The sequence below is a fragment of the Sciurus carolinensis genome, chromosome 2 (assembly GCF_902686445.1).
Source record: "Sciurus carolinensis chromosome 2, mSciCar1.2, whole genome shotgun sequence".
Taxonomy (NCBI): domain Eukaryota; kingdom Metazoa; phylum Chordata; class Mammalia; order Rodentia; family Sciuridae; genus Sciurus; species Sciurus carolinensis.
The window spans coordinates 21,138,856-21,166,709 of record NC_062214.1 but is presented as its reverse complement, the minus strand read 5'-3'; the positions used below and the strand labels follow the sequence as shown (position 1 = coordinate 21,166,709).

At 39.3% G+C, this 27,854-nt stretch overlaps 1 protein-coding gene and 1 non-coding gene across 6 annotated transcripts in view; both read right to left on the bottom strand.

The window, feature by feature from the left end:
- Positions 1-10,629: 10,629 nt before the first annotated feature.
- Rbl1 (RB transcriptional corepressor like 1) overlaps positions 10,630-27,854 on the bottom strand; it is a 61,277-nt gene continuing 44,052 nt past the window's right edge. For 2 of the 5 annotated variants that reach the window (XM_047539748.1, XM_047539749.1), the window contains exons 17-22: positions 24,641-24,817; positions 22,704-22,775; positions 20,651-20,741; positions 14,016-14,164; positions 13,128-13,292; positions 10,630-11,140 (exon numbers count right to left, since the gene is read on the bottom strand). In XM_047539748.1, the coding sequence (XP_047395704.1) occupies positions 10,970-11,140; positions 13,128-13,292; positions 14,016-14,164; positions 20,651-20,741; positions 22,704-22,775; positions 24,641-24,817 (825 nt within the window). In that variant the 3' untranslated portion in view covers positions 10,630-10,969. Of the gene's footprint in view, positions 11,141-13,127; positions 13,293-14,015; positions 14,165-20,650; positions 20,742-22,703; positions 22,776-24,640; positions 24,818-27,854 lie in introns of those variants that run through there. The other 3 variants (XM_047539750.1, XM_047539751.1, XR_007107063.1) reach the window with 3 other exon arrangements.
- On the bottom strand, positions 19,134-19,259 carry LOC124978517 (small nucleolar RNA SNORA32). Its single transcript, XR_007107497.1, has one exon. It is a non-coding gene; the product is annotated as a small nucleolar RNA SNORA32 (small nucleolar RNA).

The window sequence follows — 27,854 nt, the reverse complement described above, 5'->3', positions numbered from 1 at the left end:
GACATTTGGTGTCTTGCCTGGATTGGGTTGTTGTAGTTTCCCATTGATCTTAATAACAGGACAGGGTAATATCAAGAGATGCCCCAAGGGATCTCCTGCACTCCAGGAATATGCTTCCTCACCTCTATTGTGGAGTAACATTCCAATGTCCCCTTAGTCATCTGGATCAATCACCCCAACCAGCACCGTAACTCCCTTCATAGCCTGTTGACCCAAGGCATGAAGAGCCCAAAGTGGCCAGGGGTAAGTCTTAACTTCCAGTTTAATGAAATCATTGTTGTATCAATTGGCTGAAGCATTCCTCCTTCTGGAATTAAGACTTCTAGGCCTGCAGAGTGTAAAGGGACCGGAAGCAAAAACCTTCCTAGGGGTTACTAGGGGTAATGGTGAGTGGTACCATCCTTAATTCCTAGATCCATGAATTCTAGCAATAGGAGAGACAATACCATATAGTGGATGCTGATTCAGAGTATAGACAGCCTTCTGAAGAAACTTGCCCCAGTTTCCTGCAAGGTATTGCCACCTAACTGACACTGTAACTTCATCTTCAAGAGTCCATTGCATCGTTCTTTCAAACCAGCTGCTTGAGGATGGTGGGGAACATGGTAAGACCAGTGAATCCCATGATCATGAGCCCACTGCCTCACTTCTTTGGCTGTGAAGTGAGTTCCTTGGTCTGAAGCAATGCTGTGTGGAATATCATGACAATGGATAGGCATTCTGTAAGTCCATTGATGGAGGTTTTGGCTGAAGCACTACATGCAAGGAAGGCAAATACATACCCAGAATAAGTATTTATTCCAGTAAGGACAAATCGCTGCCCTTTCCATGATGGAAGTGGCCCAACATAGCCAACCTGCCACCAGGTTGCTGGCTGATCTCCCCAGGGAATGATGCCATGCTTAGTGTTGGTCTCTGCTGCTGGCAAATTGGGTTCTCAGCAGTGGCTGTAGCCAAATCAGCCTTGGTGAGTGGAAGTCTGTGCTGCTGAACCCATGCATAACGGCCATCCCTGCCACCATGACCACTTTGTTCATGAGCCCACTGGGCAATGACAGGGGTGGCTGGGGAAAGAGGCAGACTGCTATCCACAGATCGAGTCATCCTATCTACCTGATTATTAAAATCCTCCTCTGCTGAGGTCACCTTTTGGTGGGTATTTATGTGAGACACAAATACCTTCACATCCTTTACCTATTCAGATAGGTCTATCCACGTATCTCTTCCCCAAATGTCCTTGACACCAATTTTCCAAAGATGTTCTTTCCAGTTCCCTGACCAGCTAGCTAAACCATTGGCTATGGCCCATGAGTCAGTGTAGAGTCGCACATCTGGCCATTTTTCCTTCCAGATAAAATGCACAACCAGATGCACTGCCCAGAGTTCCACCCATTGTGACAATTTCCCTTCACAACTGTCCTTCAGGGTTGTTCCAGAAAGGGGCAGCAGTGTTGCAGCTGTCCACTGCCGGGTGGTAACTGTGTATCATGTAGCACTGTTCACAAACCAGGCCCTAGTCTCCTCTTCCTCTGTTAATTGGTCATAAGATACACCCCATGAAGCCATAGGTTCATGCTGAGGGACAGAAGGTACTGCAGCTGGAGTAGGAACCATGAGCATTTGGGCCACTTCTTCATGCAATTTACTTGTACCTTTGGGTCCTGCCTGTGCCCAATCATGTATGTACCACTTCTACTTGATGATGGAGTGCCGTTGCACACGTCCAACTTTATGGTTTGGTGGGTCAGATAGCACCCAGTTCATGATGGGCAGCTCAGGTTGCATAGTAACCTACTAGCCCATGGTCAAGTGTACAGTTTCCACTAAGGCCCAGTAGCAGGCCAAGAGCTGTTTTTCAAAGGGAGGAGCTCCACTTCAGTTCACTAACTCATATATATTTTTTTAAATTTTATTTTTATTTTATTTTTTTTACTAACTCATATTTCAATCATTTCTAGACACACCCTCATGGACACACCCAGAGGCCTCTTAATCATTGGCATCTCTTAATCCAATCGAGTTGACAATTCAAATTAACCATTACATATTCATATAAAGGAACATTGCTCAGCAATAAAAAAATACATACAACATAGATAAAGCGCAGAAAAAGTATATACTAAGTGAAAAAACTCATACTGAAAAGACTATATATTGTGCATACATGCATTTATATGAGATTCTAGAAAAGGAAAAATCATAGCAACATAAAGCAAATCAATTGTTGCTTGGTTGTGTGGTGGACAAAATGTTGAAAGGGCAGGGAAAGAGGTCAGAAAAAAATGTCCTATGTATTTTGGTGGTAGTTATACAACTATATATAATAATAAAATCCATTAAACTGTATACTGAAGATGGTGAATTTTATTGTATGTAAATTATACTTCAATAAATCTGGAAAAATTCATCACACTATACAATTTAAGATTTGCAGCCAGACCTGGTGGTGCATGCCTGAATCCCAGCAGCTTGGGAGCCTGAGGAAGGAGGAGCGAGAGTTCAGAGCCAGCCTCAGCAACTTAGTGAGGCCCTAAGCAACTCAGCAAGACCCTGTCTCTAAATATATATATATATATATATATGTATATATACACACACATATATATATATAAGGTATATATGTGTATATATATATATATATATATTTTTTTTTTTTTTTTTTTTTTTTTTTTTTTAAAGGGCTGGAGTTGTAGCTCATGGTTAAGCACCCCTGGTTAAGTACCAAAAAAAAAAAAAACCCGGATTTGCAGGTTGGTTACTGTGGCACAAGTATGTAACCCCAGTGAATCAGGAGACTGAAGCAGGAGGATCCCAGTTTGAGGCCAGTCTGGGTAACTTAAGTCTCAAAATAAGTTAGTTAATATAAAAGGGCCAGGGGTGTATCTCAGTGGTAGAGTACCCCCTGGGTCCAATCTCTAGTACCCCCATTAAAAAAAAAAAAAAAAAGAAAGAAAGAAAGAAAAAAGAAAAAGAAAGAAAAACAAGATTTGCACGATTTTCTTCATGTACAAACTAATTGTTGGGTTGAGGATGTTGGTCAGTGGTAGAGCAGTTATTAAGTCTGTAAAGGCCCTGTTTCCAATCCCTAGCACTGCCAGAAAATTAAAAAATAAAAAATAAATATTTTGAAAAGGTAACTCCTCAATGATGGCAATACTGGTAGTTTTGTTTACATATACCTAACTTTTCTACAATAAATATAATTTTCTACTATCAAATATTTTCTGAAATGTTGATAACTAAGTCAATTTTGAAATCCAACTTGGTTTGCTGGAGCCATGGCAGGGTGGATACTTGAATATTGCTTTCTATACCCTTGGTCATCACACTCTGCTGAACTCTAAACAGGTGTTTCCCAAGTTTCTCTGATATGAACAGGCCGATGGTACAGTTTGGATCAGATAAGTCTCCCAAAGGCCTATATATTGAAAATTTGGTCCCACTGGGAGACTGTGGAACTTTTAAGATGTGGGGTCAGGGTTGCTGGGAGTGTAGCTCAGTAGCAGAGCATTTGCCTGGCACCTGCAAGGCACTGGATACTGGGTTTGATAAGTAGCACAAAAAAAAAAAAAAAAAAAAAAAGAACAGGTGTCGCCTAATGGGAGGGCCTCAGGTCAACAGGTGTGTTCCCTTGAAGGTGACAGTGGCATCCTAGCTTTTTTTTTCTCTCTCTTTCACTTTCTGGCCATGAAGTGAAGAGTTTTGCTCTGCTATGCACTTCCACCACAATGTGCTATCTTGACCCAGCCCCAAAACAATAGGGCCAATTGGTCATGAATTGGCACCTCTGAAACCATGAGCCAAGATAAAAGTTTTTCTTTTTATAAATTGACTATCTCAGGTATTTGTTAGAGTAATGGAAAGCTGTCCCATACACCCGGGATGCACTTATTGAATCAGAGATTCCAGGGAACAGGGCTAGTAATCTGTATAATTACTGTGTTAGTTTTTTGTTGCTGTGACCAAAATACCTGACAAGAACAACTTAGAGGATGAAAAATTTATTTTGGTTCAGTTTCAAAAGTTTGGTCCATTTGGGCTGACTCCATTACTCTGGGCCAAGATGAGGCGGAACATGGCAGAAGGGTGTGATGAGGGAAGAGAGGGTGAAGGTACAGCAGGCAAAACCAACCCTTCCAGGGTATGCCTCCAGTAACCCACTCCCTCCAACCATGCCCCGTCTACCTAGTTATTAGTCCATTCAAACTAGGATGCACTGATTAGGTTACAGCTCTCACAATCTAATCATTTCACCTCTGAACTTTCCTGCATTAACACAGGAGTTTTTGAGGAATACCTCATATCCAAACCATAACATTCCACCCCTGGCCCCCCAAAGCTCGTGTTCATGTCACAATGCAAAATGCCTTTAGTTCATCTCCAAGAGTCCCCATAGTCTTAACAGTTTCAGCACTATTCAAAAAGTCCAAGTTCAAAGTCTCATCTGAGACCCAAGGTAAACTCGTCTGTAGAGTTCCTGCAAAGATCAAAAGCAAATTACATATATCTGATACACAGTGCAGATACCAGTCTTGTGGAGATAAGGATCAAGTTCATGTTTCATGGAGCCAAGAATGAGCACCGCAAACACGGAGCAAGCATAGAAAGGGTTATTTAAGAACGTGATAGAGAACAGACTCCTCTGGAGAGGAGGGGGCCTTGGAGCACAAACCTGTGTGTTGGGGGTGCGGGTGACTTGCCTTTTTATAGCCCTCAGAACCTCTCTCTCTCATTAATCATTCTTTCTTTTCTTCCCCTCCCCCTGCATCTGTGCCTAGGAGCAAGAACACGGATGTTTTTGAATTTTTCTTGAAAAATAACCGTCAGCAACTCTTTGTTCTTTCTTTGAAAAACAATCGCCACCCTCTCAACCCTCATTATTCTTACCCATGTTGACTGCCTGATTTGAAAAAACTGTTGTTAGCCAATTTTCTCATTATCGGATCCTCTTCATTCTTACCTACACTGACTGCCTGACCTTTGTCCCTATCTCAGTGGCACAGAGTGAACGTCCCTGTTCTGAAAGGGAGGAACAGGGGCATAGAAAGAAGGGATGGTATCGGGGCATAGAAAGAAGGGATGGTATCAGAGCATGACTGGAAATTAGCAGGGCCAACATTTCCTGAAGCTACAACTCCAGCATCAGGGGCACATGGAGGGAGACATTTTCTCCACAGGGCTTGGGCCCCTTTGGCCTTGCTGGTTGCAGCCCACATGGCTCTCTCCACAGCCACCAGCTTTCCTTGGCAGACAGGCCATGTTTCTGGCACCTCTTATTCCTAGGGCCTCCATTCCAGTTTCCACTTCACCTTTACAGCTTTATGCATTGCCCTCTTGGATGCCAACCCTGCTACAATTTGCTTGGCCTCCCAAGCCTTTCTTTGAAATCTGGGTGGGAACTGCCATGACCCCCTAACTCCAGCATCCTGCATTCCTGTAGAACCAGCCCATAAGGACGATGTCAAGATCTGCCTCCAGCTGGAACAGTAGTCGGACCACCTTGGACCTGTCACAGGAAAGCAGGGAGCTGAAACTCCAAACCTCAGTTCTTGGGTTCTGACAAAAGAAAATTTAAAGTCAAGACACCAAAAGTCATGTAAGAGAACTTTATTATAGGTGAAAGTAAAGTAAAAGCAAAGTGAGGCTTAAGTAAAAAGCACTCTCAAGAAAGAGTGGGCTGTCTTTAAGCAGAGAATGACAAAAGAGACAACACTGTCTCCAAATTCATCACTGTCTGAGGTTTACTAGGGGAGCTGGGGTCACCTTCTGGACTCTGCCAATCAAATGTTCAACTCCTCTTTCATGTTGGGCTGTGGAGTTTTGACCTTAGTTGGTCCACTTCAGAACTGTCAATGGTGGTCATCCTATCTAAGGGGTTTCATCTACAAGTCAATCCCAAGTTAATGTGGACACTGGGGTTAATAGTTGGTCAGAAGTTACCTTAGTGCACCTCTGCTACTAAAGGAATCTTCCTTCCCAGACAGTTGGAGACACTTATAATTCCTAGCTTTATGTCAACATCAATGACATAAAGTTAGTCAAAAGTTAGTCCCCCCCCCAAAAAAAGTTAGTTCCATTAATCCTTATGTCTTGCTTTTGTTCATTTTCTACAGATTAACTGCCAGCATTCAATTTCTTAAGCTAGTTTAAAGAAGGACCCTAATATTAGATATGGAAAAGGAAAAATCTCCAAGATAATGTGACCTGGGAAAAGGGAATGAAAAAGGCCATGTACCAAGACAAATGTTTTCCAGATGCTGGCTGCAGATCCTTGGCCCCCAAAATTTCAAATTCCTGAGTACCCAAGAAAACTGATATGTTCACTAGACCACCCCTCAAAATAACTTATATAAAATCAGTCCCTTTCTTTGTTCAGTGGCTCATTTTCCACCAGGAAAATGGGTCCATCAGAACCACGACTCCATTCCTGAGTAGAGGCTTTTGGCTGATTTGTGAAGTTTACATCTGTCCTGGTCTTTTTGCGCTAACAACTCAAGAAAGTTAAAGAACTTTATGACCTTACCATGCATTCCATTGCTCATTGCTAGCTACTGCCTAACAGACCAAAGCAGAGAAGGCCTCTGAGTACTTGACTGAGCAGATGAAACAACTTCCAAGGCCCCTTGTGCAGGCCGGGTTTCTCCACTTCTCAAAAGAGTCTTTCCTTCTACACCCTTGAGACTGTAATGGATGTGCTCTTGCAAATTTCTGAGATGCCCTCAAGGCATCTTTCCCATTGTCTTTTACTTCACTTCTCTTTAGTTGTGGTAAGGTATTTAACAACACCTTCCTAGGTCCCAATTTTACATGCACTTTTCTGGTCTCAAACTGTGATTTTTTTAAGATCCTTCAGCTCTGCTTCCTGCTCCCAATTCTCACAGTAAATGTGGGTAAAAGCTTCCAGCAAAATCCATGCCACTGCTTGATTCAAACTAGGATGAACTGATTAGATTACAACTCTTACGATCCAATAATTTCTCCTCAAACATTATTGAATTAACACAAGAGCTTTGGGGGAATGCCTCAGATCTAAACCATAACAGTTAATAAGTCCTCAAAGGTGATTCTCACCAGAGGGAAATCTGATGGAAGCACTGCCTAGATATAGGATCTGAAACCTAAAGGGCATTTTCTTCACTTAACATAAGAGATTGTCAATGTTGCCAAATAACCTCACATGTGCATTAGTTACCCTATGTGGAAAATAGTAGATTCTAGAAAGTCATCTTCCTTATAAAGTTTTTCCTCACTTGGACCTCATATGTCCCAAGTAAGGTGACATATGTCCCGAGTTAGGTGACCTTCTGTGGTTGTGGTTCTGTTAGGGGACAACAGATGAGGATGATAGGAAAACGAGGCTAAGATATAATTCTGTAAAATGGGAGCACTGTGCTGGCCCTATATGCTTTCTTTGCCCAAAAGCAACTTGCTTATAGCCCTGCCTGACCTAAGTGGTCAGGATATGTCACATTTCTCAGCAAACTGAGACCAGGCAATTGACAGGTAGCTGATTATCAAAGAAAAAGGAAATGGGTTGCTAACAACTCCATCTAGCACTCTGCCCAGTCCCCCGCCCCCCCAACAGCTCCTAACACCTCTGGAGGTCCCCCTTGGAAGTTCCACTTTCCAACAAAGGGATTACCCCTGGGCTGCTCCTTCAGGGAAGAAAAAGGATGTGGGGAGGGGGAAAGGAAATCAGATCTATAAAAAGGGCGACACACTCTCTCCCACAGGCAACCATCTCTGGGCCCTGACTTCTCTCTGGAGAAGTCTACTGTCTTTGTTCTGTCTCTTTCTTAAAATAACTTCTACACTTGCCTCTTGCCTTGGTGACTGATGTCAAAACTACCTGTTATCTTCAAGGAAATGCAGGCAGGAAATAACTGTCGATAAGAGGAATTGAAATTACTTTGAAGGGAGAGACTTTTGTGACCCTTTTTACAGACCAGATTCTGGAAGATAACCATAAATCTCTAAGAAAGTATGGTTAAGAATCCAATTAGAGCTGGGGAGGTGATGCACGCCTGTAATCCCAGTGGCTTGGGAGGCTGAGGCAGGAGGATCAAGTCAGCCTCAGCAATGGTCAGGCACTAAGCAACTCAGTGAGACCCTGTCTAAATAAAATACAAAATAGGGCTGGGGCTCCCTTGAGAGTATCCCCTTTCCCTTTTCCTATCACTTCAATAAACTCATGCCTACTACTACTTTGAGTGACATGTCTGAAATCTTTCTTAGTCATAAGAATCGAAGTTTGCGGGGGGGGGGGGGTCTGGTCTCTACACTGCCTCAGTTTCTTGGAAGATCCTAGCTTTGTAACAGTTCCTTTTCAGTTTTTTTTTTTTTTTAAAACCAGGGATTGAACCCAGGGGCACTGTACCACTGAGCTACATCCCCATTTCTTTTTATTTTGACACAGAGTCTCCCTAAATTGCTGAGGCTGGCTTCAAATTTGCAGTCTTCCTGCCTCAGTCTCCTCAGTTGCTGGGACTCCAGGCATGCATCACATCCCCCAGAGGTTGTACTAATTTAAAAGATATAAAGTAGATATTTTAAAAGGTACCAATTTTAGAGGGGTACACATTTATTTATTTTTAGTTATACAGAAGAGCAAAAGTATAGTTTCTTTCATTAATCTCAAAATTTTCAGTTTTTATTAAATCCTGAAACTGATAAAAATATGTCCAGTTTCTTACAGTTAATGTACAAATACTCATTTATATTTTGCATAATAATGAAGGTGAAAATGATACAATAGTTATAGTTACATAAAAATATGTACAAGGATACAAGACAAACTTTATTATCTGATTATAAGAAGTGTAGATACTACACAAAAATTGAGATTATAATTTTCAGAAAAGGAAAATGTGACCAAAATTCCTCTTCTTAGAATTTAAAAATAAAATTGCTGCAATACATCACCAACAGAAAGTCAAATCTTAAGAGTAATTCAAATCAGCCAGGGTTACGTGATTAAACATCATGCTCCCCACCCTACCCCATGCTAGGGATGGAACCCAGAGCCTCAGGAATGTCAGACAAGCTCTCTACCATGGAGCTGCACCTCCGTCCAACATTATGTATTTAAAAATAAGGTTTGTAGTTTAAAAATACATCTTCTAAAAGTTAAGAATGGCTTATTCATGTTCTTCCAGATTCTGGAAACACATTAGGGAAAGTAAAAGTTGAAGACTTGATTCTTGGGAAGAATGTACCCCTAGTACTGCAAAACATCTTTGGGGGACCCAGTGGTCAAACTCCCAGGGAAATTCAGGATATACTAATAACACTCAGGACAAAGAGGAGAGGTAATAAGCGAGTGTTTCACTGACTTGCACTAGAAATAAAAGACATGAGATGATTTCAATGGGTTCTGAAAAGGATTCAAAATTAGAGAACAAATGATCTTGTGACGACCTCAAAAATAGTATATCACACATTATCAAGATGCTGTCTTACTAAGGAAATTTAGTTTCTAATAGCGTCATCAGAATTTTATTCCACTGGCTTGAGAAGCAGTTTCCTATTTTGAATTACATGACAATACAGTCATGTATAATTAAGTTAATGTTAAAAAAAGAAAAATGATACTAGTTTTTAAAAGAAGCAAGTACCCCATTTATCGGGTTATAACAATGGGCTGAGAGGGGTCAGGACTGGAAAGCAAGGCTCAGGTACCAAGCTACTTATGCTCAAGGACAGAACACAAGGCACCCAGACAATTCAGGATGGCCGCACACCTGGATGCACAGTTACCACACAGGGCCAGAGACAGGCTGCTGCAACAGCCTTGGCCCATGTAGTATGGGAATCAATCCCTACCTTTAACAGTAAATTGAAAATACAAATATTTAAAAGCATACTTATCAAGAATAGATTATTTATGCTCATATAACAAAGCACAGAAGGAGACATATGATTTTTTTTCTGGTACTGAGGATTGAACTAGGGATGCTCTACCATTGAGCTACAGTCTCAGCACCCCCTTTTTTTGTGGCACTGGGGATTAGAACCCAGGACCGTTTGCATGTGAGGCAATCATTCTACCAACTGAGCTATATGCCCAGCCCTCTCAGCCCTTTTTAAAATTATTACTATTTTTTATTTTGAGACAGAGTCTTGCAAAGTTGCTAAGGCTAGCCTCAAACTCCTGCCTCAACCTCTAGCCTCAAACTCCTGCCTCAACCTCTAGAGTCCAGGATAATGGGTGTGTACCACTATGCCAGGCAGCATTTGACTATTATTATTATTATTATTATTTAGTATCAGGAATTGAACCAGGGGGGCTTTATCACTGAGTCATATCCCCAGTCCTTTTCAAAATATTTTATTTAGAGATAGGGTCTCGCTGATTTGCTGAGATTGGCTTTGAACTCATGATCCTCCTGCCTCAGCCTCCCAAGCCACTGGGATTACAGGTGTGGGCCACCACGCCTGGCAACATTAAAAAAAAAACCCTTTAATTAATTAACTTCTTTGTATGGGGTGCTGAGAATTGAACCCAGTGCCTCACACGTGCTAGGTGAGCATTCTACCACTGAGCCACAACCCCAGTCCCATCTCTTTAGTTCATCTTAAAAACTAACTTGAGGGCTGGGGTTGTGGCTCAGTGGTAGAGTGCTTGCCGAGTGCGTGTGGGGCACTGGGTTCAGATCCTCAGTACCACATAAAAAAGAATAAAATAAAGGTATTGTGTCCGTTAAAAAAAAACTAACTTGAAGAATAAACATTAAAAAAATCCTATGACTATTAACATGTATAAAGGCACTTAAAACATTCCTTTTCAATCTAACTCAAAATACATCTGTCAACATTCTTGATAAATGTTAAAAACACATTAAATTTTGGTGCAATTTTTCATATAACCCAGTGATATTTACCATTTATAAGGCAGAAAGGCTTGAAGGATAGAGTCCCAACTTTCTGCAAAATAACCTGAAAAGTGCTTTCATCAGAAACTGGAACGCTGTTAGTGATTTGCTCTTTCACTGACAACATCCTGCAGTCGTTTAAGTAAAACATCATCATTTTCCTGGCAGAGGCGTTTGGCAGGTGACTCTGCATCTCCACTGATGGCTATTGCTCGCTTCTTGGTTCTCTGCTCACCTTGCCTTATCATGTTGTTGATGTCTTTCAAACTCTATAAAAAAGTAGAGAACATATGTGAGTGAAAGGGGTGGGGAAGGGAAATAGTAAGAAAAACTGTTTTTTCCTACGCTCTTTTACTCAAATCTAAACACTGGGGTAGAGATTATTTTTTGAATCTAGACCAACCTAATAGAGATAGCTAGAACTAATTTTTTGGGTGGTTTTAAAAGTAGATGCACCTCATAACAGAAGTTCTCCAAGTGCAGTCCCCTGACCAAAGAAGCAGAAGCACATATGAACTTATTAGAAACACAAATTGAGTCAGATATATTGGGGGTGGGCTCTAGAAATCCATGTTTTAATAGGGCTTCCCAGTAATTCTGATGCTGTCTAAAGTTTGAGATTCTCTTCCTTAGAGTAATGCTTTTCAAAGGTTAAGGTCTTTACCAATCACCTGGGAATCTTGTTGGAATGCAGATTCAGATTTAGCAGGGCTGGTGTGGGACCTCTGATTCTTTGTTTCTAACAAGTTCCCAGGTGATGCTGATATTGCTGGTTCATGAACCACCCTGAGTAGCAAGGACTCGGAGGAGTGACTGCTAGAGGGAAGTGCACTGCAGTCATCTTGGGAGTGTGGTACAGTCCCAGAACTGCCTGCTAGTGTTTTGTTTTTCAGAAGGTCTGTGGGACAGGTATCTGTGTTCAACAAGTTTCCCAGGTGATTCTGACTTATGATTTTAGAATCACTCTCTCAGAAATCAACTGGTCTAATCCTTGCAAGGATCTCTTCTAAACACAGAAATCAATTTCTATGAGGAAGAGGTACAAGTTCATATCTTAGTCAACCTTCTTTTTATTTGGCAGGGTGGGGGGTTCTGGGGATTGCACTTGGGGACACTTAACCACTGAGTCACATCCCCAGCCCTTTTTTATACTTTCTTAGTCAACTTAGTTTACTTTTGCCAAGTAAAGTAATAACTCAGTGTCTGTGGAAATGAATAGGAAATTAATGAGGTTAGTAGCTTGCCATTGCATTTGGACCAAGAATTTATTCCAGTCAGTACTGATTCTGGGGACTGGGGTTATGACTCAGTAGTGGTAGAGCACTTTCCTAGTATGTGTGAGGCACTGGGTTTGATCCTTGGCCCTACACATAAACAAATAAACAAACTAAAAGTATTAAAAAAAATACGTATTCTGTTTTCTGGAAACACACTGAATATATCTGCTTGAGAGCCAAATAAGTATCTGAAAACACCAATCATATCCCTGTATCTTCATCACTGTATGGGGCTGGAGATGGAGATAATATCTTCATAACATACGGGCTGGGGTTGTGCTCAGTGGTGGAGCGCTTGCCTGCCATGTGTTGTCATCCATCAAACGCACTTTCACTTACAAGTCCTTCTTTAAACTTAAGATTCACCAACTAGATATGTGCCTATATTTCTAGTTACTCAGGAGACTGAGGAAGGAGAACCACTTACGTTCCAGAGTTCAAGGCCAGCCTGGGTATAGTGAGGTTCTGTCTCAAAAAAACACTCCAAAAAAAAAAAAAAAATCCCCCATGTGTGATCACTTTTAGATGCTGCCTTACTGGTCCCTTCTGAACTGGGACTTTTGAGTTGAACTCTTCAAATAACACATGAATAGCAATAGATCAAACTATCTCAACAAAATTTACTGCTCCTTTTTATTTTCCACTTTTTCTTTCAGTGCTAGGGACTGAACCCAGGGTCTCATGTACTCTAGGAAGCACTACGCCACTGTGCTACATCTTTGCCCTGAGTACACTGTTCTTGATCACAGTAAACATGCCGCAGTTGACAGTTCATATTTTATCAGTAGTAACTTTACAAAAAAAACAAAAACAGTATCAATGATTACTGACTGATACTTTGAATTTTTTTTTTTTTTGTAAAGTTACTAGAAAATCAACTTTTCTGGTAAAGTTATATGATGATCTTAGCTTGAAATCCAATTTTAACAAGTACATGTATCTAAGTTGTTTTGGAGTCAAGTGTATATATGCACCTTACCTTAGAAGGACTGCCGTTGAACTTGTACAGCAAAGCACTCCTTGGGGTAAGGCCTGACCCATTCTTGTGTGGGGAAACATAAATGGAATGCTGCTGAGAAATTCGGCGTGGTGAGCCAGGCTGTTGTTTAATATGTGGAAAAGGAGAGAGTGGTGGAGCATCCATCTAAAGTAACCCAAAAATTAAATTTTTAAGAAAAAATTTTTTCATTCTTTGAACCCATCTTTTTTTTTTTTTTTTTGTACTGGGGATTTAACCCAGGGACACTTTACCACTGAGCCACATCACCAGACATTTTAATTTTTATTTTGAGACAAGGTCTTGCTAAGTTGCTGAGGCTGGCTTTGAACTTGTGATCCTCCTGCCTCAGCCTCTGGAGCCGCTGGGATTACAGGTGTGTGCCACCATATGCCCAGTTATGGTTCTTTTTTATAGTCAATGCCTGGTCTTCTGGGAACTTACCTCAGCTTGAACACTGGTAACACTTTCTCAGACTTACTGTTACTGCCCAAACTGGGGTCTACATAAAAATTTCTCTGTATTATCTCTATTAAAGATCCAGGCCTACTCATTGCCTTTGAGAAAAACACTCAAGTCACAATATAACAAGATAAACCAAAACAACAGAAAAAAAAATACCCAAATTAATTGTTTTAATATTTTCATGTTCCCATTTAGCCCTTGCCAATATGTATACCTAATTTTTAGCAACAAACCACAGGATTAACTGCCTTAATCACTGATTTCCTAGTTACTCTCTAATTAATTGCTAGCAAATGTGCTACTACATAAAACATCAGTGAGGCTTTAAACTTTGAAATACTTATCTAGCAAAGTATACTAACTATAACTACAGTTATTAATATAGTAATAAAATGTAAAACGTACCACATGGTCCTGATTCGACAAGTCATATTTCAATGCAAATGACTTCACTCTTCCTACATATATTGTATTGTAAAATTTGATAAGATCGCCTCTCTCCTCTTTCACTGGTCCATTGGGACAGTTAGGTGTTTTTGTGGCATTTTCCAAGTCTATTAAAAAGAATCCAGTGTTGTGATAGGTTTACTTTAATATACAAGCTGGTGATTTGAGTTATAGTCATCTATGATATGAAAAAAACCCACAAATCCTTATGAAAAGCAATTAATAGTTGCAGAGAAGGTACATAAATCCATCTACTTATAGACCAAACTGGAATCTAGAGAAACGTAAGTGTGTCAACTGAAGGCAGTGTCCTTTCTCTAGAAGCCACTTCAGCAAGCATTTGTCACAGTCATAGCCTTGAAGTCACCATCGAGGGTGCCCTGAGAGGGGTACCAGCCTTGTCTGGGGTTAAGCTTCACAGTATGGGTGGCAATGGCAAGATAACAAAAAGCCTGCAGATATTCTGACTGACTCTCTGAAAAAGGCAGAAAGATTCTAAAAGGTAAAGTACATCCTCACAGGTTAAGGAAGAAGCAAAATGAATTATTTTCTGCAAATACATGGTAAGTGGTAGGTGGTCTAAAAGCTTTACTTTCCCTTGCACAACAGGAGCCCTGTGCTCAGTTTTTGGTTAGTACCCTCAGGTGTAAAATGACCGTTTACCTCAAGGAGCTTTTCTCTTTATTGGAGTCACTCTGGGATAGCTTGACTCCAGGCAGAGCTTTATCCTACCCTTTTTTAGGGAACTATAGTCTACTTGAACATATAAGAATGATCTGTTTGTAGGAGCTAAGAAAACCACTACCAATTAAAAAGAATTCAGCATATGAAACAAAAGTTCTCATTTTCAAGACACTGGCCTGCAAACTTGAGAACTTGGGTAGAAACATGCCTTCACCAAGGAAAACCAGAAAACTCAAACAGTCCAGGGTCAAGCAACCTTTGGAATCTCCAACAGGGTCTCAGATCTAATTTGGATACCCCCTCACCCACCCATCATGGTGCCAGGGATCCAACTCAAGCCCTGTCAGTTCTAGGTAAGTCCTCTAACACTGACCTATATCCCCAGCCCTGGATGTCTACTTCAATTTTGGTGTTTTTCTTTTTTCTTTTTCTTTTTTGTTGGTGGGGGGCAGGTACTAGGGATTGAACCCAGAGGCACTTTACTACTAGGACATATCCCCAGTCCTTTTTATTATTTGAGTCAGGGTCTTTCTAAGTTGCCGAGGCTGGCCTCAAACTTGTGAGCCTCCTGAGGTGTTCAGCTTACAGGTGCAGGCCACCTGTGCCTGGCAATCTTGCCTTTGATATGATAGAGGGTGGAGAACCTATGTGGTTAAGTAGGTTAAGAAAATGCAAATGAGGGCTGGGAAGATAGCTCAGTCGGTAGAGGGCTTGCCTTGCAAGCACAAAGCCCTGGGTTCGATCCCCAGCACCGCCAAAAAAAAAAAAAAAAAAAAAAAAAAGGCAAATGATATGTTGGAAATTTAAAATGCATGTTGGTATATTACGGGCCCTGGGAAATAGTGAAGTTAGAAAAATAATGCTCACTTAACTCCATACTTCCCCAGTAGTCTTTTTTTTTTTTTTAATGTAGCTTTTAATTTTTTACAGACTGCATTTTGATTCACTGTACACAAATGGGGTACATCGTTTCGTTTCTATGGTTGTGCACAATGTAGTTTCATACCATTTGTGTAATCATACATGTACATAGGGTAATGATGTGTCTCATTCCACCATACCCCGCTCCCTCTCATTTCCTTCTACATATTCTAAAGTTCCCCCATTCTTCTCTCATTCCCCAACCCCCTCCCCAGTAGTCTTCTCCTCCATAACATTTATACTACTATCCTGGGAACACTGAAAGCGTACTAGCTTGGGGCAATGATTTGAATATCCCCACCAAAACTCATATTGAAACATTATGCCCATTATAAAGTTTTAAGAGATGGGAACAGGAAGGACATTTAGGACGTAGTTGGGGTTGAGGAGCCCAGTGGTAGATAGAGCTCTGTTTTTTCCCTACATACAAAAAAGACTAATCCTTTCATGGATTAATGGGTTATCTCTAGAGTAGGCTTGTGGCTCAGTGGTAAAGCACTTGCCTAGCATGGGTGGGGCACTGGGTTTGATCCTTAGCACCACATTAAAAAATAAAGATATTGTGTCCACCTAGAACTAAAAAATGTATATGTAATTTTTAAAAAAGAGTAGGTTTGTTTGTTATAAAAGCCAGTTTCAGCTGGGTGCCATGGTGCATATCTGTAATTCCAGTGGCTCAGGAGGCTGAGGCAGAAGGATTGCAAGTCCGAGGCCATCCTCAGCAACTTAGTAAGGCCCTAAGCAATTTAGCAAGATCCCGTCTCAAAATAAAAAACAAAAAGGGCTGGGGATGTAACTCAGTGTTAAGCTCCTCTGGGTTAGAAAAAATATATATATCCAGTTTGACTCTTGCTTCCTTTGCCATGAGATTGTCCTGTACCACCAAAGGACTGCAGAATCCTCCCCACCAATAAGAAGGACTTCACAGAGGTGGCTCTTCAACCTTGGACTTCCCAGTCTCCAGAAGTCTAAGAAATAAATTTCTTCTCTTTATTAACCAGTCTCAGCTATTCTGTCACAGCAACAGAATAAGGACTAAGACACTCAGTGACAGCTATTGTAGGTTAATCTCATTATATGAATCATTTAATGTCCTCTTGGATTATAAGTTTCTAATCCAACAGAGGTTTCTAATCCAGAAGTTTCTAATTTCAACAGTTCCAGTTGTTAATGTTTACATAAGGTAAGGAACTACACTTTGTTTGAGCAAACCAAACATAAAAATTCTCTGGGACCGTGGATTCTAAAAAAACCTAATTTTGTTTAGCTATATTTTCATTTCAAAACAGCAAGATATCAGTTATTCTTTATGCAGGAGAATGATCTCTACTTCCCACCTCCTTAAGGACCACTGTACTCTGAAAGGAAAGCCTCCACAGGCCTAGTGATTATCAACTTAGAAAGACTGGGAAAATGTGATCCAAGGTTTGCCTGCACGGTGCTTTAAGTGTTAAAATACATGTGTTACAAATATTTTTCCCCTCAGAAGGTAGGGACCTCTATCTGATATAATTTGAGATGCATGATATATGTTTGATAAACACATTTGTGAAATGAACTGGTGAAGTATTATGGCTTTATAATTCTCCCTACTGCTGCCACAAATAAAATAAACTTTTTTTTTTAGATGCTAGGGATTGAACCCAGGGCTTCACGCATGCTAGGCAAGTATTCCATCACTGAGCCACATCCCCAACTCAGGAACATCTTTTATTGATTACTATATATTATTTTCAAGCAATTAAACTGTATTTTTATATAAACCCTTGGTGAATGAGACAAGCTCTTAGGAGAATGGGGTATTACCTGCAGAGTTTCAGAAAGACATGCTATATTTCTTAGCTTGGTTCTTTTTTTAAAAAAATTTTTTTATATATATTTTTAGTTCTTGATGGACCTTTATTTTATTCATTTATTTATATGTAGTGCTGAGGAATGAACCCAGTGCCTCACACATGCTAGGCAAGCGCTCCACCACGGAGTTACAACCCCTGCCCTACCTTGGCTCTCTGACTTGAGCATGTTCCAGGATTTAAAGTGCAAGTGGGAAAGAAGTAAAATTATCCCAGGGTTGTAGGTGGTCAGTTTCATATTTCAGAACAATACATGTACATCCAAAAGAAAGACACTGAGGAGAACAGAGGATATCTGTTTCTTAGGAGAACTCATTTCCCAGGATAGGCACCTCCAAACTGTGAATGGTGAAAGCCTCACCCATCACTCCTCGAGGAATGGCTCAGCTGAGTGCAGCTAGTTTCTTTGCTCAGACTGTCATTAGTGTTCAGACTGCGAAACGTCAGATACTGTGATCCTTACCACTGAGAAAGAGAGATGGTAAACTTTCGTCTTATTTTAAGACGCACGATCAGAACTGTTTCATAAATGAAGAGTCAGACTGAGATACGATGGGTGTCACCAGCACAGTAGTGCTTCCCTGGAGCAGGCATTCAGGGTTTGTTTCACACCACTTCCCTGTCCTTGCTCTGCACCATAATGGCACGCAAGACACACTGCAGCTTGGCTTTCTGACTGAGAGGCCAGTGGCATTCAGTGTCAATTGTACAAAAGCCACTGATCACATACCAATGAAAAACTTCAGGGTTTTAGACCATTTCAGTGGTATTTTGGTGGTTCTTGTGAGCTCTAAAAACATCAATATAATCTAAAACCAATTAAAAATGTGCTCTAGTGATATTATGGTTATCTATCAGATGACTATAACGGGTATAATTCAATAGTCACCTAATTATAAACTTGCAAATACCCAACGCACACATTTCATGAAAGCAATTTTTAGCCAGGCACAATGGTACTTTGCCTGTAATCTCAGTTACTTAGGAGGCTAAAGCAAGAGGACTGCAAATTCAAGGCCTGCCTTGGCAACTTAGTGAGACCTTGTCTCGAAATAAAAAAATAAAAAGGGATGGGATGCAGCTCAGCCATTGGGTTTGATCCTAATTCTCTGAGGAGACAAAAAAGAAAAGAAAAGGGAAAAAAAAAAAAAAAAAAAGAAAAAAGAAAACAATTTCTGTATTTGTTGGTCTACTTTATCAGCACTTAAAGGATTTTTTTTAAAGTCAATAAATTTTTATTTAAGAAATTTCCCATTGTAATTTCCTTGCTGTCCATCCCAAGGATGCCCTTTTAAAAAGAACTGAAGCCTAATCTAGTTGTCTCATATGCCCTATATAATAAGAACGTACCAGAGAGAATCATAGAGCGATCCAGAATGAGTTCTGCAGCCAGCCATCTCAGATTTAATTCCCCTACACACTGTTTATTAGCAACCAAAAAAAAGGTGTGGGGGGGTTGTTGTATGAATTAACTAGGGGAAAGCACATTTGCACGGCTCCGGAAAGCTAAGTATCAAGCATGGTGAGAATCTGAAAGTTTTGTGACCTATTAGATAATCCCATGTGATTAGCAATGTGTCTATCTAGGCAATGAAATAAAACCAATACACTTTAATAAAAATGTTCCTAATAGGTTGATTGCTAACAAGGGAGAAGATAGAAAACCGAGAGGGAATTCTTTTTTATAGATAGTCATGTCCATAGCAAAAGAGAAACTGCATTCTAAAAGCCTTGATAATGACCACACTTAAATTACCCTTTAAAATAATAGAAAGGGCTAGAGATGTAGCTCAGTGATAAAGCACTTACCTAGCTGTATAAAGGGTTGGGGGACAGAGGACAACAAACCATCTTCATTAATAAAATACAATAAATTTGACACTGTTTAAAAGCAAAACAGTAAACAACAGCTGCTATTTACTGAGATATTACTATAGGCAAGCCTTATGTTAAATACTCTGTGTATAATTATTTTTAACAAGTCCCTAAGCAAGTACTGTAAAATTTTCAATTTACTATATATACTTGAATATCGTTTGTGTTATTTAAGTCATGATCTAGGCCTCATAGGTATTCAAATCAAGAGTGCAGCCTGGGGAGGTCTACTAACATGGCAGTGAAGAATTCATGGTCCATGAGTGGGGGTTAATATTTGAATCAGGACACTCTTCTCCACAGGTGGCTACCATAAGGGCTGCTCTTGGGCATATCTCAAACAATGAACAATGCTTTGCTAATTAATATAATCAACATCAGAAATGGGTTTTTGGTGATGAAAACAGTGACCATTTATTAAGTGTGACTGTAACAGGGGTCCCTTTCACAACATGAGGGGGTCCCTTTCACTTCATGCTTTGAATATAAACCTTGCTGCTAGACCACAGGCAGCTTATTTTAAAACTGACGTATTTATTCATCCTTCCTCTTCTCCCTCTTCCCCTTCCCAACCATGGGAGAAGGAAGATATTCCTGCCCTAAGATGAGTTATCTGGATTTCTGCTCACTGTCCACAAAAATAAAGATACTGTGGACCTGGACACTGGAATAATAGCTCTTTTAAGGATATAAATCTTAGCATGATGGTGGCAATAGGGTGCAATCTTGCTTGTGGTGGCAGAAACACCTAGGGACTTATAAACAGGGCATTTCCTTAATTACCTCAAGAAGATCACACACAACTACCTTGTTTTACCTGTCATTCAGATTTTTAAATTTTATTCAGAGTTTTTGATGTGTTTTATCAATGGTCAGACTAGAAAACTCCATCTAAAACACAATTTACAGAGGGCAACTTAATGTTTCAATACTGTCTTTGTGGAAGAAAGCACCTGACACATTCTTAGCTCAAACTTATTTCTTTTTATTTATTTATTTATTTTTTTGAGACAGGGTCTTACTATGTTGCCCAGGCTGATCTTGAACTCATGAGCTCAGGTGATTGTCTCATCGCAGCCTACCACGTAGCTGGGACTACAGGCCAGTGCCACCACACCTAGTTTGTTTATTTCTTTTTAAAAAATATGTGTATTTCCCATCATATCTACATCATGACTCCATGTTACCTGGAATCCACTACATTATGTACAAGGTAATCAAAGGTATATTACATATAGCACGTCAAATTGGATAGCTTACCACCATCTGTCATTTCAAAATCACCATTTATGTCATTATTGTATGCCACAACTTCTTTTGGAACACTTTTCAAAAGAACACTTCTATATACCTATAGGCCAAAGGGGGGGAAAAAAGGACTGCTGAGTCATAAAGAGGCACATGTTCAGCAAAATCAAAATAGCAAGAGCAAAATGTCAAGCCAATTAAAAAGAAGTGTCACATGGGTGATAATCAAGGTTAAATGTTATTAACTCTTCTAAGTGTAGACTATGGCAAACATCATGGAAGAAGGAATACTGAGGCAGAGCCTATTACCTAAAATGTATCATCTTAGTTTATAAAATAGAAAAATCAAGAAGTAACTAAAGTCTGATGAGCAGGTTCTGTTTTTTTAGTTGAAGATGGACAACATACCTTTATTTACTTGTTTATTTGTTTGTTGGTTGGTTGGTTGGGGTACCAGGGATTGTACTCAGGGGCATTAGACCACTGAGCCATATCCCCAGCCCTAGTTTTTGTATTTATTTAGAAACAGGGTCTCAATGAGTTGCTTAGCGCCTCGCTGATGATGAGGCTGGCTTTGAAATGGCTATCCTCCTGCTTCAGCCTCCCGAGCTGCTGGGATTACAGGTGTGCCCCACCATGCCTGGCTAATTTATCTATTTTTATGTGGTGCTGAGGATTGAACCCAGTGCCTCACATGTGCTAGCCAAGTGCTTTACCACTGAGTTACAACCACAGCCCTGATGAGCAGGTTCTTATGAAATAAAAACAACCTCAAAGATAAGAACTCATTCTTCTTTTTAATTGTTACACAAGGATAGTTTGATCTCACTGGGCTGGCCCTAGCACATTTCCATCTCCTTTCTGATAGAGACATGAAAATTTTTTCCCCTCCCTGACTTTTCTATCTCCAAGATAGCTAGAAGAACAAGCTCCATTTCCCCTTATCCTATAGGTCTTGAGACAATATTCAAAAAGTAGTGGCTAGACCCATTTGAAACCTACATTAACCTCATCCTAAACACCTTTATGGACACTCTGAACCTCTCTAGGCTCTGTTCCTCAGGAATTTTTCCTGATGAAGAGACCAAGAAACTTTTAGTTTGTCAAAAGACTTAAATTCCTGTACTTGGCCTTTCTAATGTCTCTATATTACCTACCACTGGTCTATTTTGGTACATAAGGAAAGAAGTAAAACTATTTTTAGGCTGTCTTAGAAGGAGATATGACTACCTGCCCTAACTTTCTCTTTTTGTCTGTGACCTCTAGGGCCAAAGAGGAGGCTATTATACTACTTAAGAGCAAAGCAAATAGATTCTTGAATGGCCAAAGCCTTAAGTTGTGTTCTGCTGCAAGAGTAATAATATGAATTGAAAGTTCATTAAATGCTTTCTGTGTACCAGAGCACTCTGCTAACATTTTACGTTTCCATGCTAGAAAGGTTTTACTGGATTCTCACCACAGCTATTGTAAGAAATCAGAGATGCTTATCATCTAATCAAAGATGCAAACATTAAGATTTTCCACAAATGGCAGAAGAAGTTAATAGTTAAATAAATCAATCCTCAAATTTCTCCAGATTTAAACATCATCAGAGAATCAGTTTTTTTAAAAAAAAATTTTTTTTAACTGTAGACAGACACAATACCTTTATTTTACTTATTTTTATATGGTGCTGAGGATCGAACCCAGCACATGCTAGGCAAGCACTCTGAGCCACAACCCCAGTCTGAGAATCAAGTTCTATACAAAGAAGGAATATTATTATAATACATATCTTTCATCAGACTTCCTTATGCAAAATATCTTCCCACAAGAAATGAACAAACAGAATGGCAGTTCTTGCAAGAAGGGCATAAAAGCATATGGATGAGTCAGAAACAGCCAGACTTCTCAGCTTCTGTTAAAACTGTCCTTTAATGAAACTAGCTCTTGAGTTTAATGGTATTCACTAAACCAGAGAACCTAAAGAACAGTAAAACTATAAAGGATGTTTATCTTTAATATAACTTGTTAGCAGAATAACAGTTCAAATCTATTTTTGGGTAGTAGGAAAAATGGAACTCACGTGACTATTAGCTTGAGGCTGATTCCTATAACTTTTCATTATTTCTTGAAAAGTTCTTTCTTCTTTTGTTACCTAAGGGAAATTTTAAAAACTACATTTATCAACTGGCTTTTGAAAGAAAAATGGTTTGAACAAAAACTTCAATTACAGGTTGGCACTAAGAGTAGCCTTGCAGAAAGCCATTAACCTAAGGGCAATCCATGACTAAAAACCACTAACATTCATGATTTTTACTACCTTTAAAGTTCAGGTTTTGTGGCCAATGGGGACTCAGTTAATAGTTTCATTAATCAAAAAGCACTGAAATTGTTATGGTATAAATCTACTGAAAATGCATTTCTTTATAAAAAGAATGAGATAAGAAAACTCAGATCTGCTGAACCCCATATGCAGTCTCCAGTTTTATTAGTTTTATGTACTTATTTAAAAGTGATTTAGCCACATATTAAAGAACACAAAATGTCCTACAGTGATTCACAATAAAACTGAAAAGTTATTATAGGAGTAGGTTTTTAACATTTCAGGACCGACTAGGGTTTTTAATACTTAGAAGTCAAGAGGTGGCCCACAGAAAGGAAATGGCTTAGTGATCTAAAAGGGAACCCCTTTGGTTCTATCTGTTAACACAACATTCCCTAAAAGTACTCCTTTCCCTGTTACACAGTCTGTTAGCACTAAACTGGTATAATGAGCTAGAAATGACAAAAACCTGAACTCTGACTGTTTTCTGGAAAACATAAATGATTAGTTTTTAACATTTATTAAAGACACATTTTGTACAGAGATTTTAAAGAAGCATTATGGGAGGGGGTGCACACAAAGGAGTTTGAAAATATGTCCTTTATTTCCCAAACCTTAAAACTATATTTAAGGGGAGGGAGGAAGTGCTAGGGAGTGGTATTACCAAATTATATTGTTATATTGTGTGTATGTACAAACAGGTAACAATAAATCCCACCATTACATACAACTATAACGCACCAATAAAAAATGTGTGTGTGGGGGGCTATGCATCAGCTAGACCTGACAGTTTGGCTAATACAAAGTTAGAAAAAAAAATTTCAGATAGAAAATTTTTTAAAACAAGTAAGATGTGCTATTTTATGACTTAAGACATAGTATAGCAACTGAAAGTAAAATGCATTTCTGAGGCAGTACAAATAAATCACCAGAGGTAATACAGAAGCTTTTTTCTAACAGTACTGAGGACTGAACCCAGGGGCACTCTGCCACTGAGTGACATCCCTAGCCCTTTTTATTTTGAGACACAGTCTTGCTAAATTGCTGAGGTTGGCTTCAAACTTGTGATCCTCCTACCTCCATCTCCTGAGTTCCTGGAATTACAGGCATGTACCACCACACCCTGCTAGTATAGAAGGTATTTTACACCAGATTATGAACGAGGAGATAGGTTGCTACTTATTATGTAACTTGTGTCAAATTATCTTGAGTTTTGGGCCTCATTACTCACCTAAAATGTAATGATTATTTCATTTAAAAGTATCACATCAGAAATATCAAGGAGTAGGGATGGAAATGGCATTATTCACATATTCTAACCCTTTCATGACCAATGTATTCTTTCTTTAAAAAATATTTGGTTTTAGTCGTAGATGGACACAACCTCTTTATTTTATTTATTTATTTTTATGTGGTGCTGAGGGCTGAACCCAGGGGCTCACATGCAGTAGGCAAGTGCTCTACTACTGAGCCATAACCCCAGCCCTGACCTATGTATTCTTATGAAATGAAAAGCTGATTCTGATGAAACTAACTTAAGAGACCAGAGAATAGAGCAGTTTAAAATTACTAGTTAATAACAGTGAGTACTGTTGCCTTGCAGCATAAAAGTCAACTAGGGATCAAGTTCAACAAATTTTTGCCTTACACTTCAAGTAAAGTAACTAGAGCAAAGACCTTCCCCAATCTATACTTACCTTTGCCATGATATAAAAGGCACAAAGAAGGAGCTGATCCAAATGCCTGTCTTTCATTAAATCAGAACAGTGAACTAAAGTGAACTCAAAACATGTCCATATCTTTCTTCGTAATTCATTTGAAACATCCAGTTTTAAACATAAATCACGTAAACGTACACTTGCCAAATGATAAACCTAAGATAAAAGATAACACATTGATACTAAAAAATTAAGTGAGTCATTTCTCAAATTTTTATGTTTTACCATTGAACATGTGCTTATAAACCAAGATAAAAAACAATAACAACAAAAAAACTCAAAAAACCCTAGGTTGTTGATACATTACTTAAAATTTCTGTTCAATAATACTAGTTAACTGCTATAGCAAGAGTATATTGATTAAAGCAAATTCTCTTTGGAATACTCCCCCTCACCAGCTTGGTACTGGGGATTGAACCCAGGATGCTCTACCACTAAGCTACAACTCCAGTGCTTTTGTACTTTGAGACAGGGTCTCACTAAGTTGCAGAGGCTGGTCTTAAACTTGCAATCCTCCTCCCTTAGCCTCCCAAGTCTCTAGTATTACAGGGAAGCAGATCTTTAGTACTTTTTTTTTAAAAAAAGTATTCTAAAGTACTTTTTTTCCCTCTTTTGCAGTGCTGGAGATCAAACCCAGGGTCTCTTACATGCTAGGCAGGTGTTCTATAAGTGAGCTACATCCCCAGCCCCTAAAAACATTTTTTAAAGATGTTACTTGTTACTCTAGGTCACCAACTACAGAAAGTAAGAAATGCTAAAAATGTAGGGTTTACCTGCATCATGACCATTATGAATGCATAATTTTTCAAGTGTTCAGGAATCTACGTCTGTTTTCTTTGTGTTTAGGTAAAACTGCTAGGAAACTTAATACACCAGACAGTAAAGAACTAGAACTTGGGGTTGGGTTTGCAGTTCAGTGGTAGAGCACTTGCCTAACTGAGACAGTAGGTTCAATCCTCAGCCCCACACAAAATAAAGTATTGTGTCCATCTACAACTGAAAATATTTAAAAAAAAAGGTTTTTTTGGGTATCAGGGTTTGAACCCAGAGGCACTTTATCACTTTACCCCAGCCCTTTTTATTTTTTATTTTGAAACAGGGTCTTGCCTAAGTTGCTGAGGCTGGCCTCAAAATTTCGATTCCCCTGCCTCAGTCTCCCAAGTTGCTGGGATTACCGGAGTGTGCCACTACTCCCAGCAAGATAAGACTTTTGGCTCCAAAAATGACTCAGAAAGCAAAACAATTAGAAAAATTTCTCCTAGATACTCCACTGTTTTCATAAATACAAGAGGAAAATTTAAAGTAAATGAGGTAAGGGCTTATTTTTTTGGTGGTGGTTTTTGTTTTTTAAGTACATTCAATTCAATTCAATGCCCTGAGATTTTTATATATACAGTCTTTATATGAACTAATGTTAATGCAAATGACCCTAAGATCATGCAAGATTCGTTGTTTTACTATTTTAAAAACTGATAACCCTGATGTAATATTACTAAGCTGGACTACTCTGTTCAAACTAAATCTTTAAATTGTAATGTTTGGGGCGGGGGGAGAAAGAGAGTAAGGCATCCCTGTAAAGGAGGTAAGAAAATTATCTTTGGCAGGAAAAAAATCTACAAATTGAAAATTAATTAAAGCTACTCAATAGACTAATTTGTTCTTTTTCTTTTTGGTATGGAGGATTGAACTCAGGGGTACTTAACTACTGAGGCAAGTCTCCACCCCTTTTTTATATTTTATTTAGAGACAGGGTATCACTGAGTTGTTAAGGCCTAAATTGTTGAGACTGACTTTGAACTTGCAATCCTCCTGCCTCAGCCTCCAGAGCAGCTGGGATTACAGGTGTGCCACTGAGCCTGGCTTCCATAGGCTAATTTGATACAAAGAGAAACAAGTACTTGATTCCAAAGGAAACAATGATTCATTTTATAGCAAAATAATTTTCTGCATTCTATCCCTTTGTTTCGTGTCCAGTTGGCCATGAGACAAACAGGAGCCAGTGGGTTAGAGCGAAAGGAAAGATGCCAGAACTTTATATTCATGAGAGAATGTTTTCTAGTCCTAGCTAGAAAAATTAAAAATACCTAATTAAGAAACATGTGATTATCTTTTCAGTGCTTATCTAATGTTGTAGAGATACACACACACACACACACACACAAACGGAAGACTTTTCATTCTAACAAAAAATTCATAATAAATTCTATTCAGGCATAAAGTACCGGCATCACTGAGTCTGGCATGGATAATAGCTACAATTTACTCAAGTAAAGGTTATTATGAATTTATTATAGATTCAGTCATTTCACACACACCCCCATTCTTTCTCTTTTTCTTCTTGTTTTTGTTGCTAGGAATTGAACTTGGGGCCTCAAACATGCTAAATAAGCTTGTACTCTACCACTGATTTATACCTGTAGCTCCTCAATTCCCTTTTAGTAGAAAATATTGTCTTAGTTACTAATCCATATCTAATAGATAAGAATAAAAACAAAAGCTAGATTCTCAAACAAATTTTAGAATTAAGAATTCACAAATAGTGAGGAAAGGGGGTATACACCTATAATTCCAGTGATTTAGGACGCTGAGACAGGAAGATTACAAATTCAAAGGTCACCCTTGGGGAAGTTAGCAAAACCCTGTCTCAAAATAAAAAAATTTAAAAAGAGTTGTGGATGCAGCTCAGGGGTAGAATGCCTCTGGGTTCAATATCTAGTACTATCCCCCCACCAACAATAATTCACAAATGCAAGTCTTATTTTTTTTGTCAGTCTTAGATTCATTATTAGAGGCAGTGATTTTTTTTTTTTTAACATTTTAGTTGTCAATGGACCTTTATTTTGTTTCTATGTGGTGCTGAGAATCAAACCCAGTGCCTTACACATGCTAGGCAAGCACTCTGCCACTGAGCCACAACCCCAGCCCTGATTTAGTGTTTCTAAAATTTAAAATGTGAAACAGATAGGAAAAATGCTGCATTTGGAAACTCACTCATTTATTTTGTTTTTGTGGTACTGGGGATCAAATCCAGGGCCTCATACATGTCAGGCAAGGGCCTCTATTGCTGGCCACACTCCTAGCCCAAAACTCAGTTTTGCAAATAAGTTAGATAGCCACAGGTGGCAGGTGGGCGTGAAGTGTACAGGAGAAAAGGCAATAGGAGGTGGAGAAAGAGGTAAGTCTCCCTAAATCA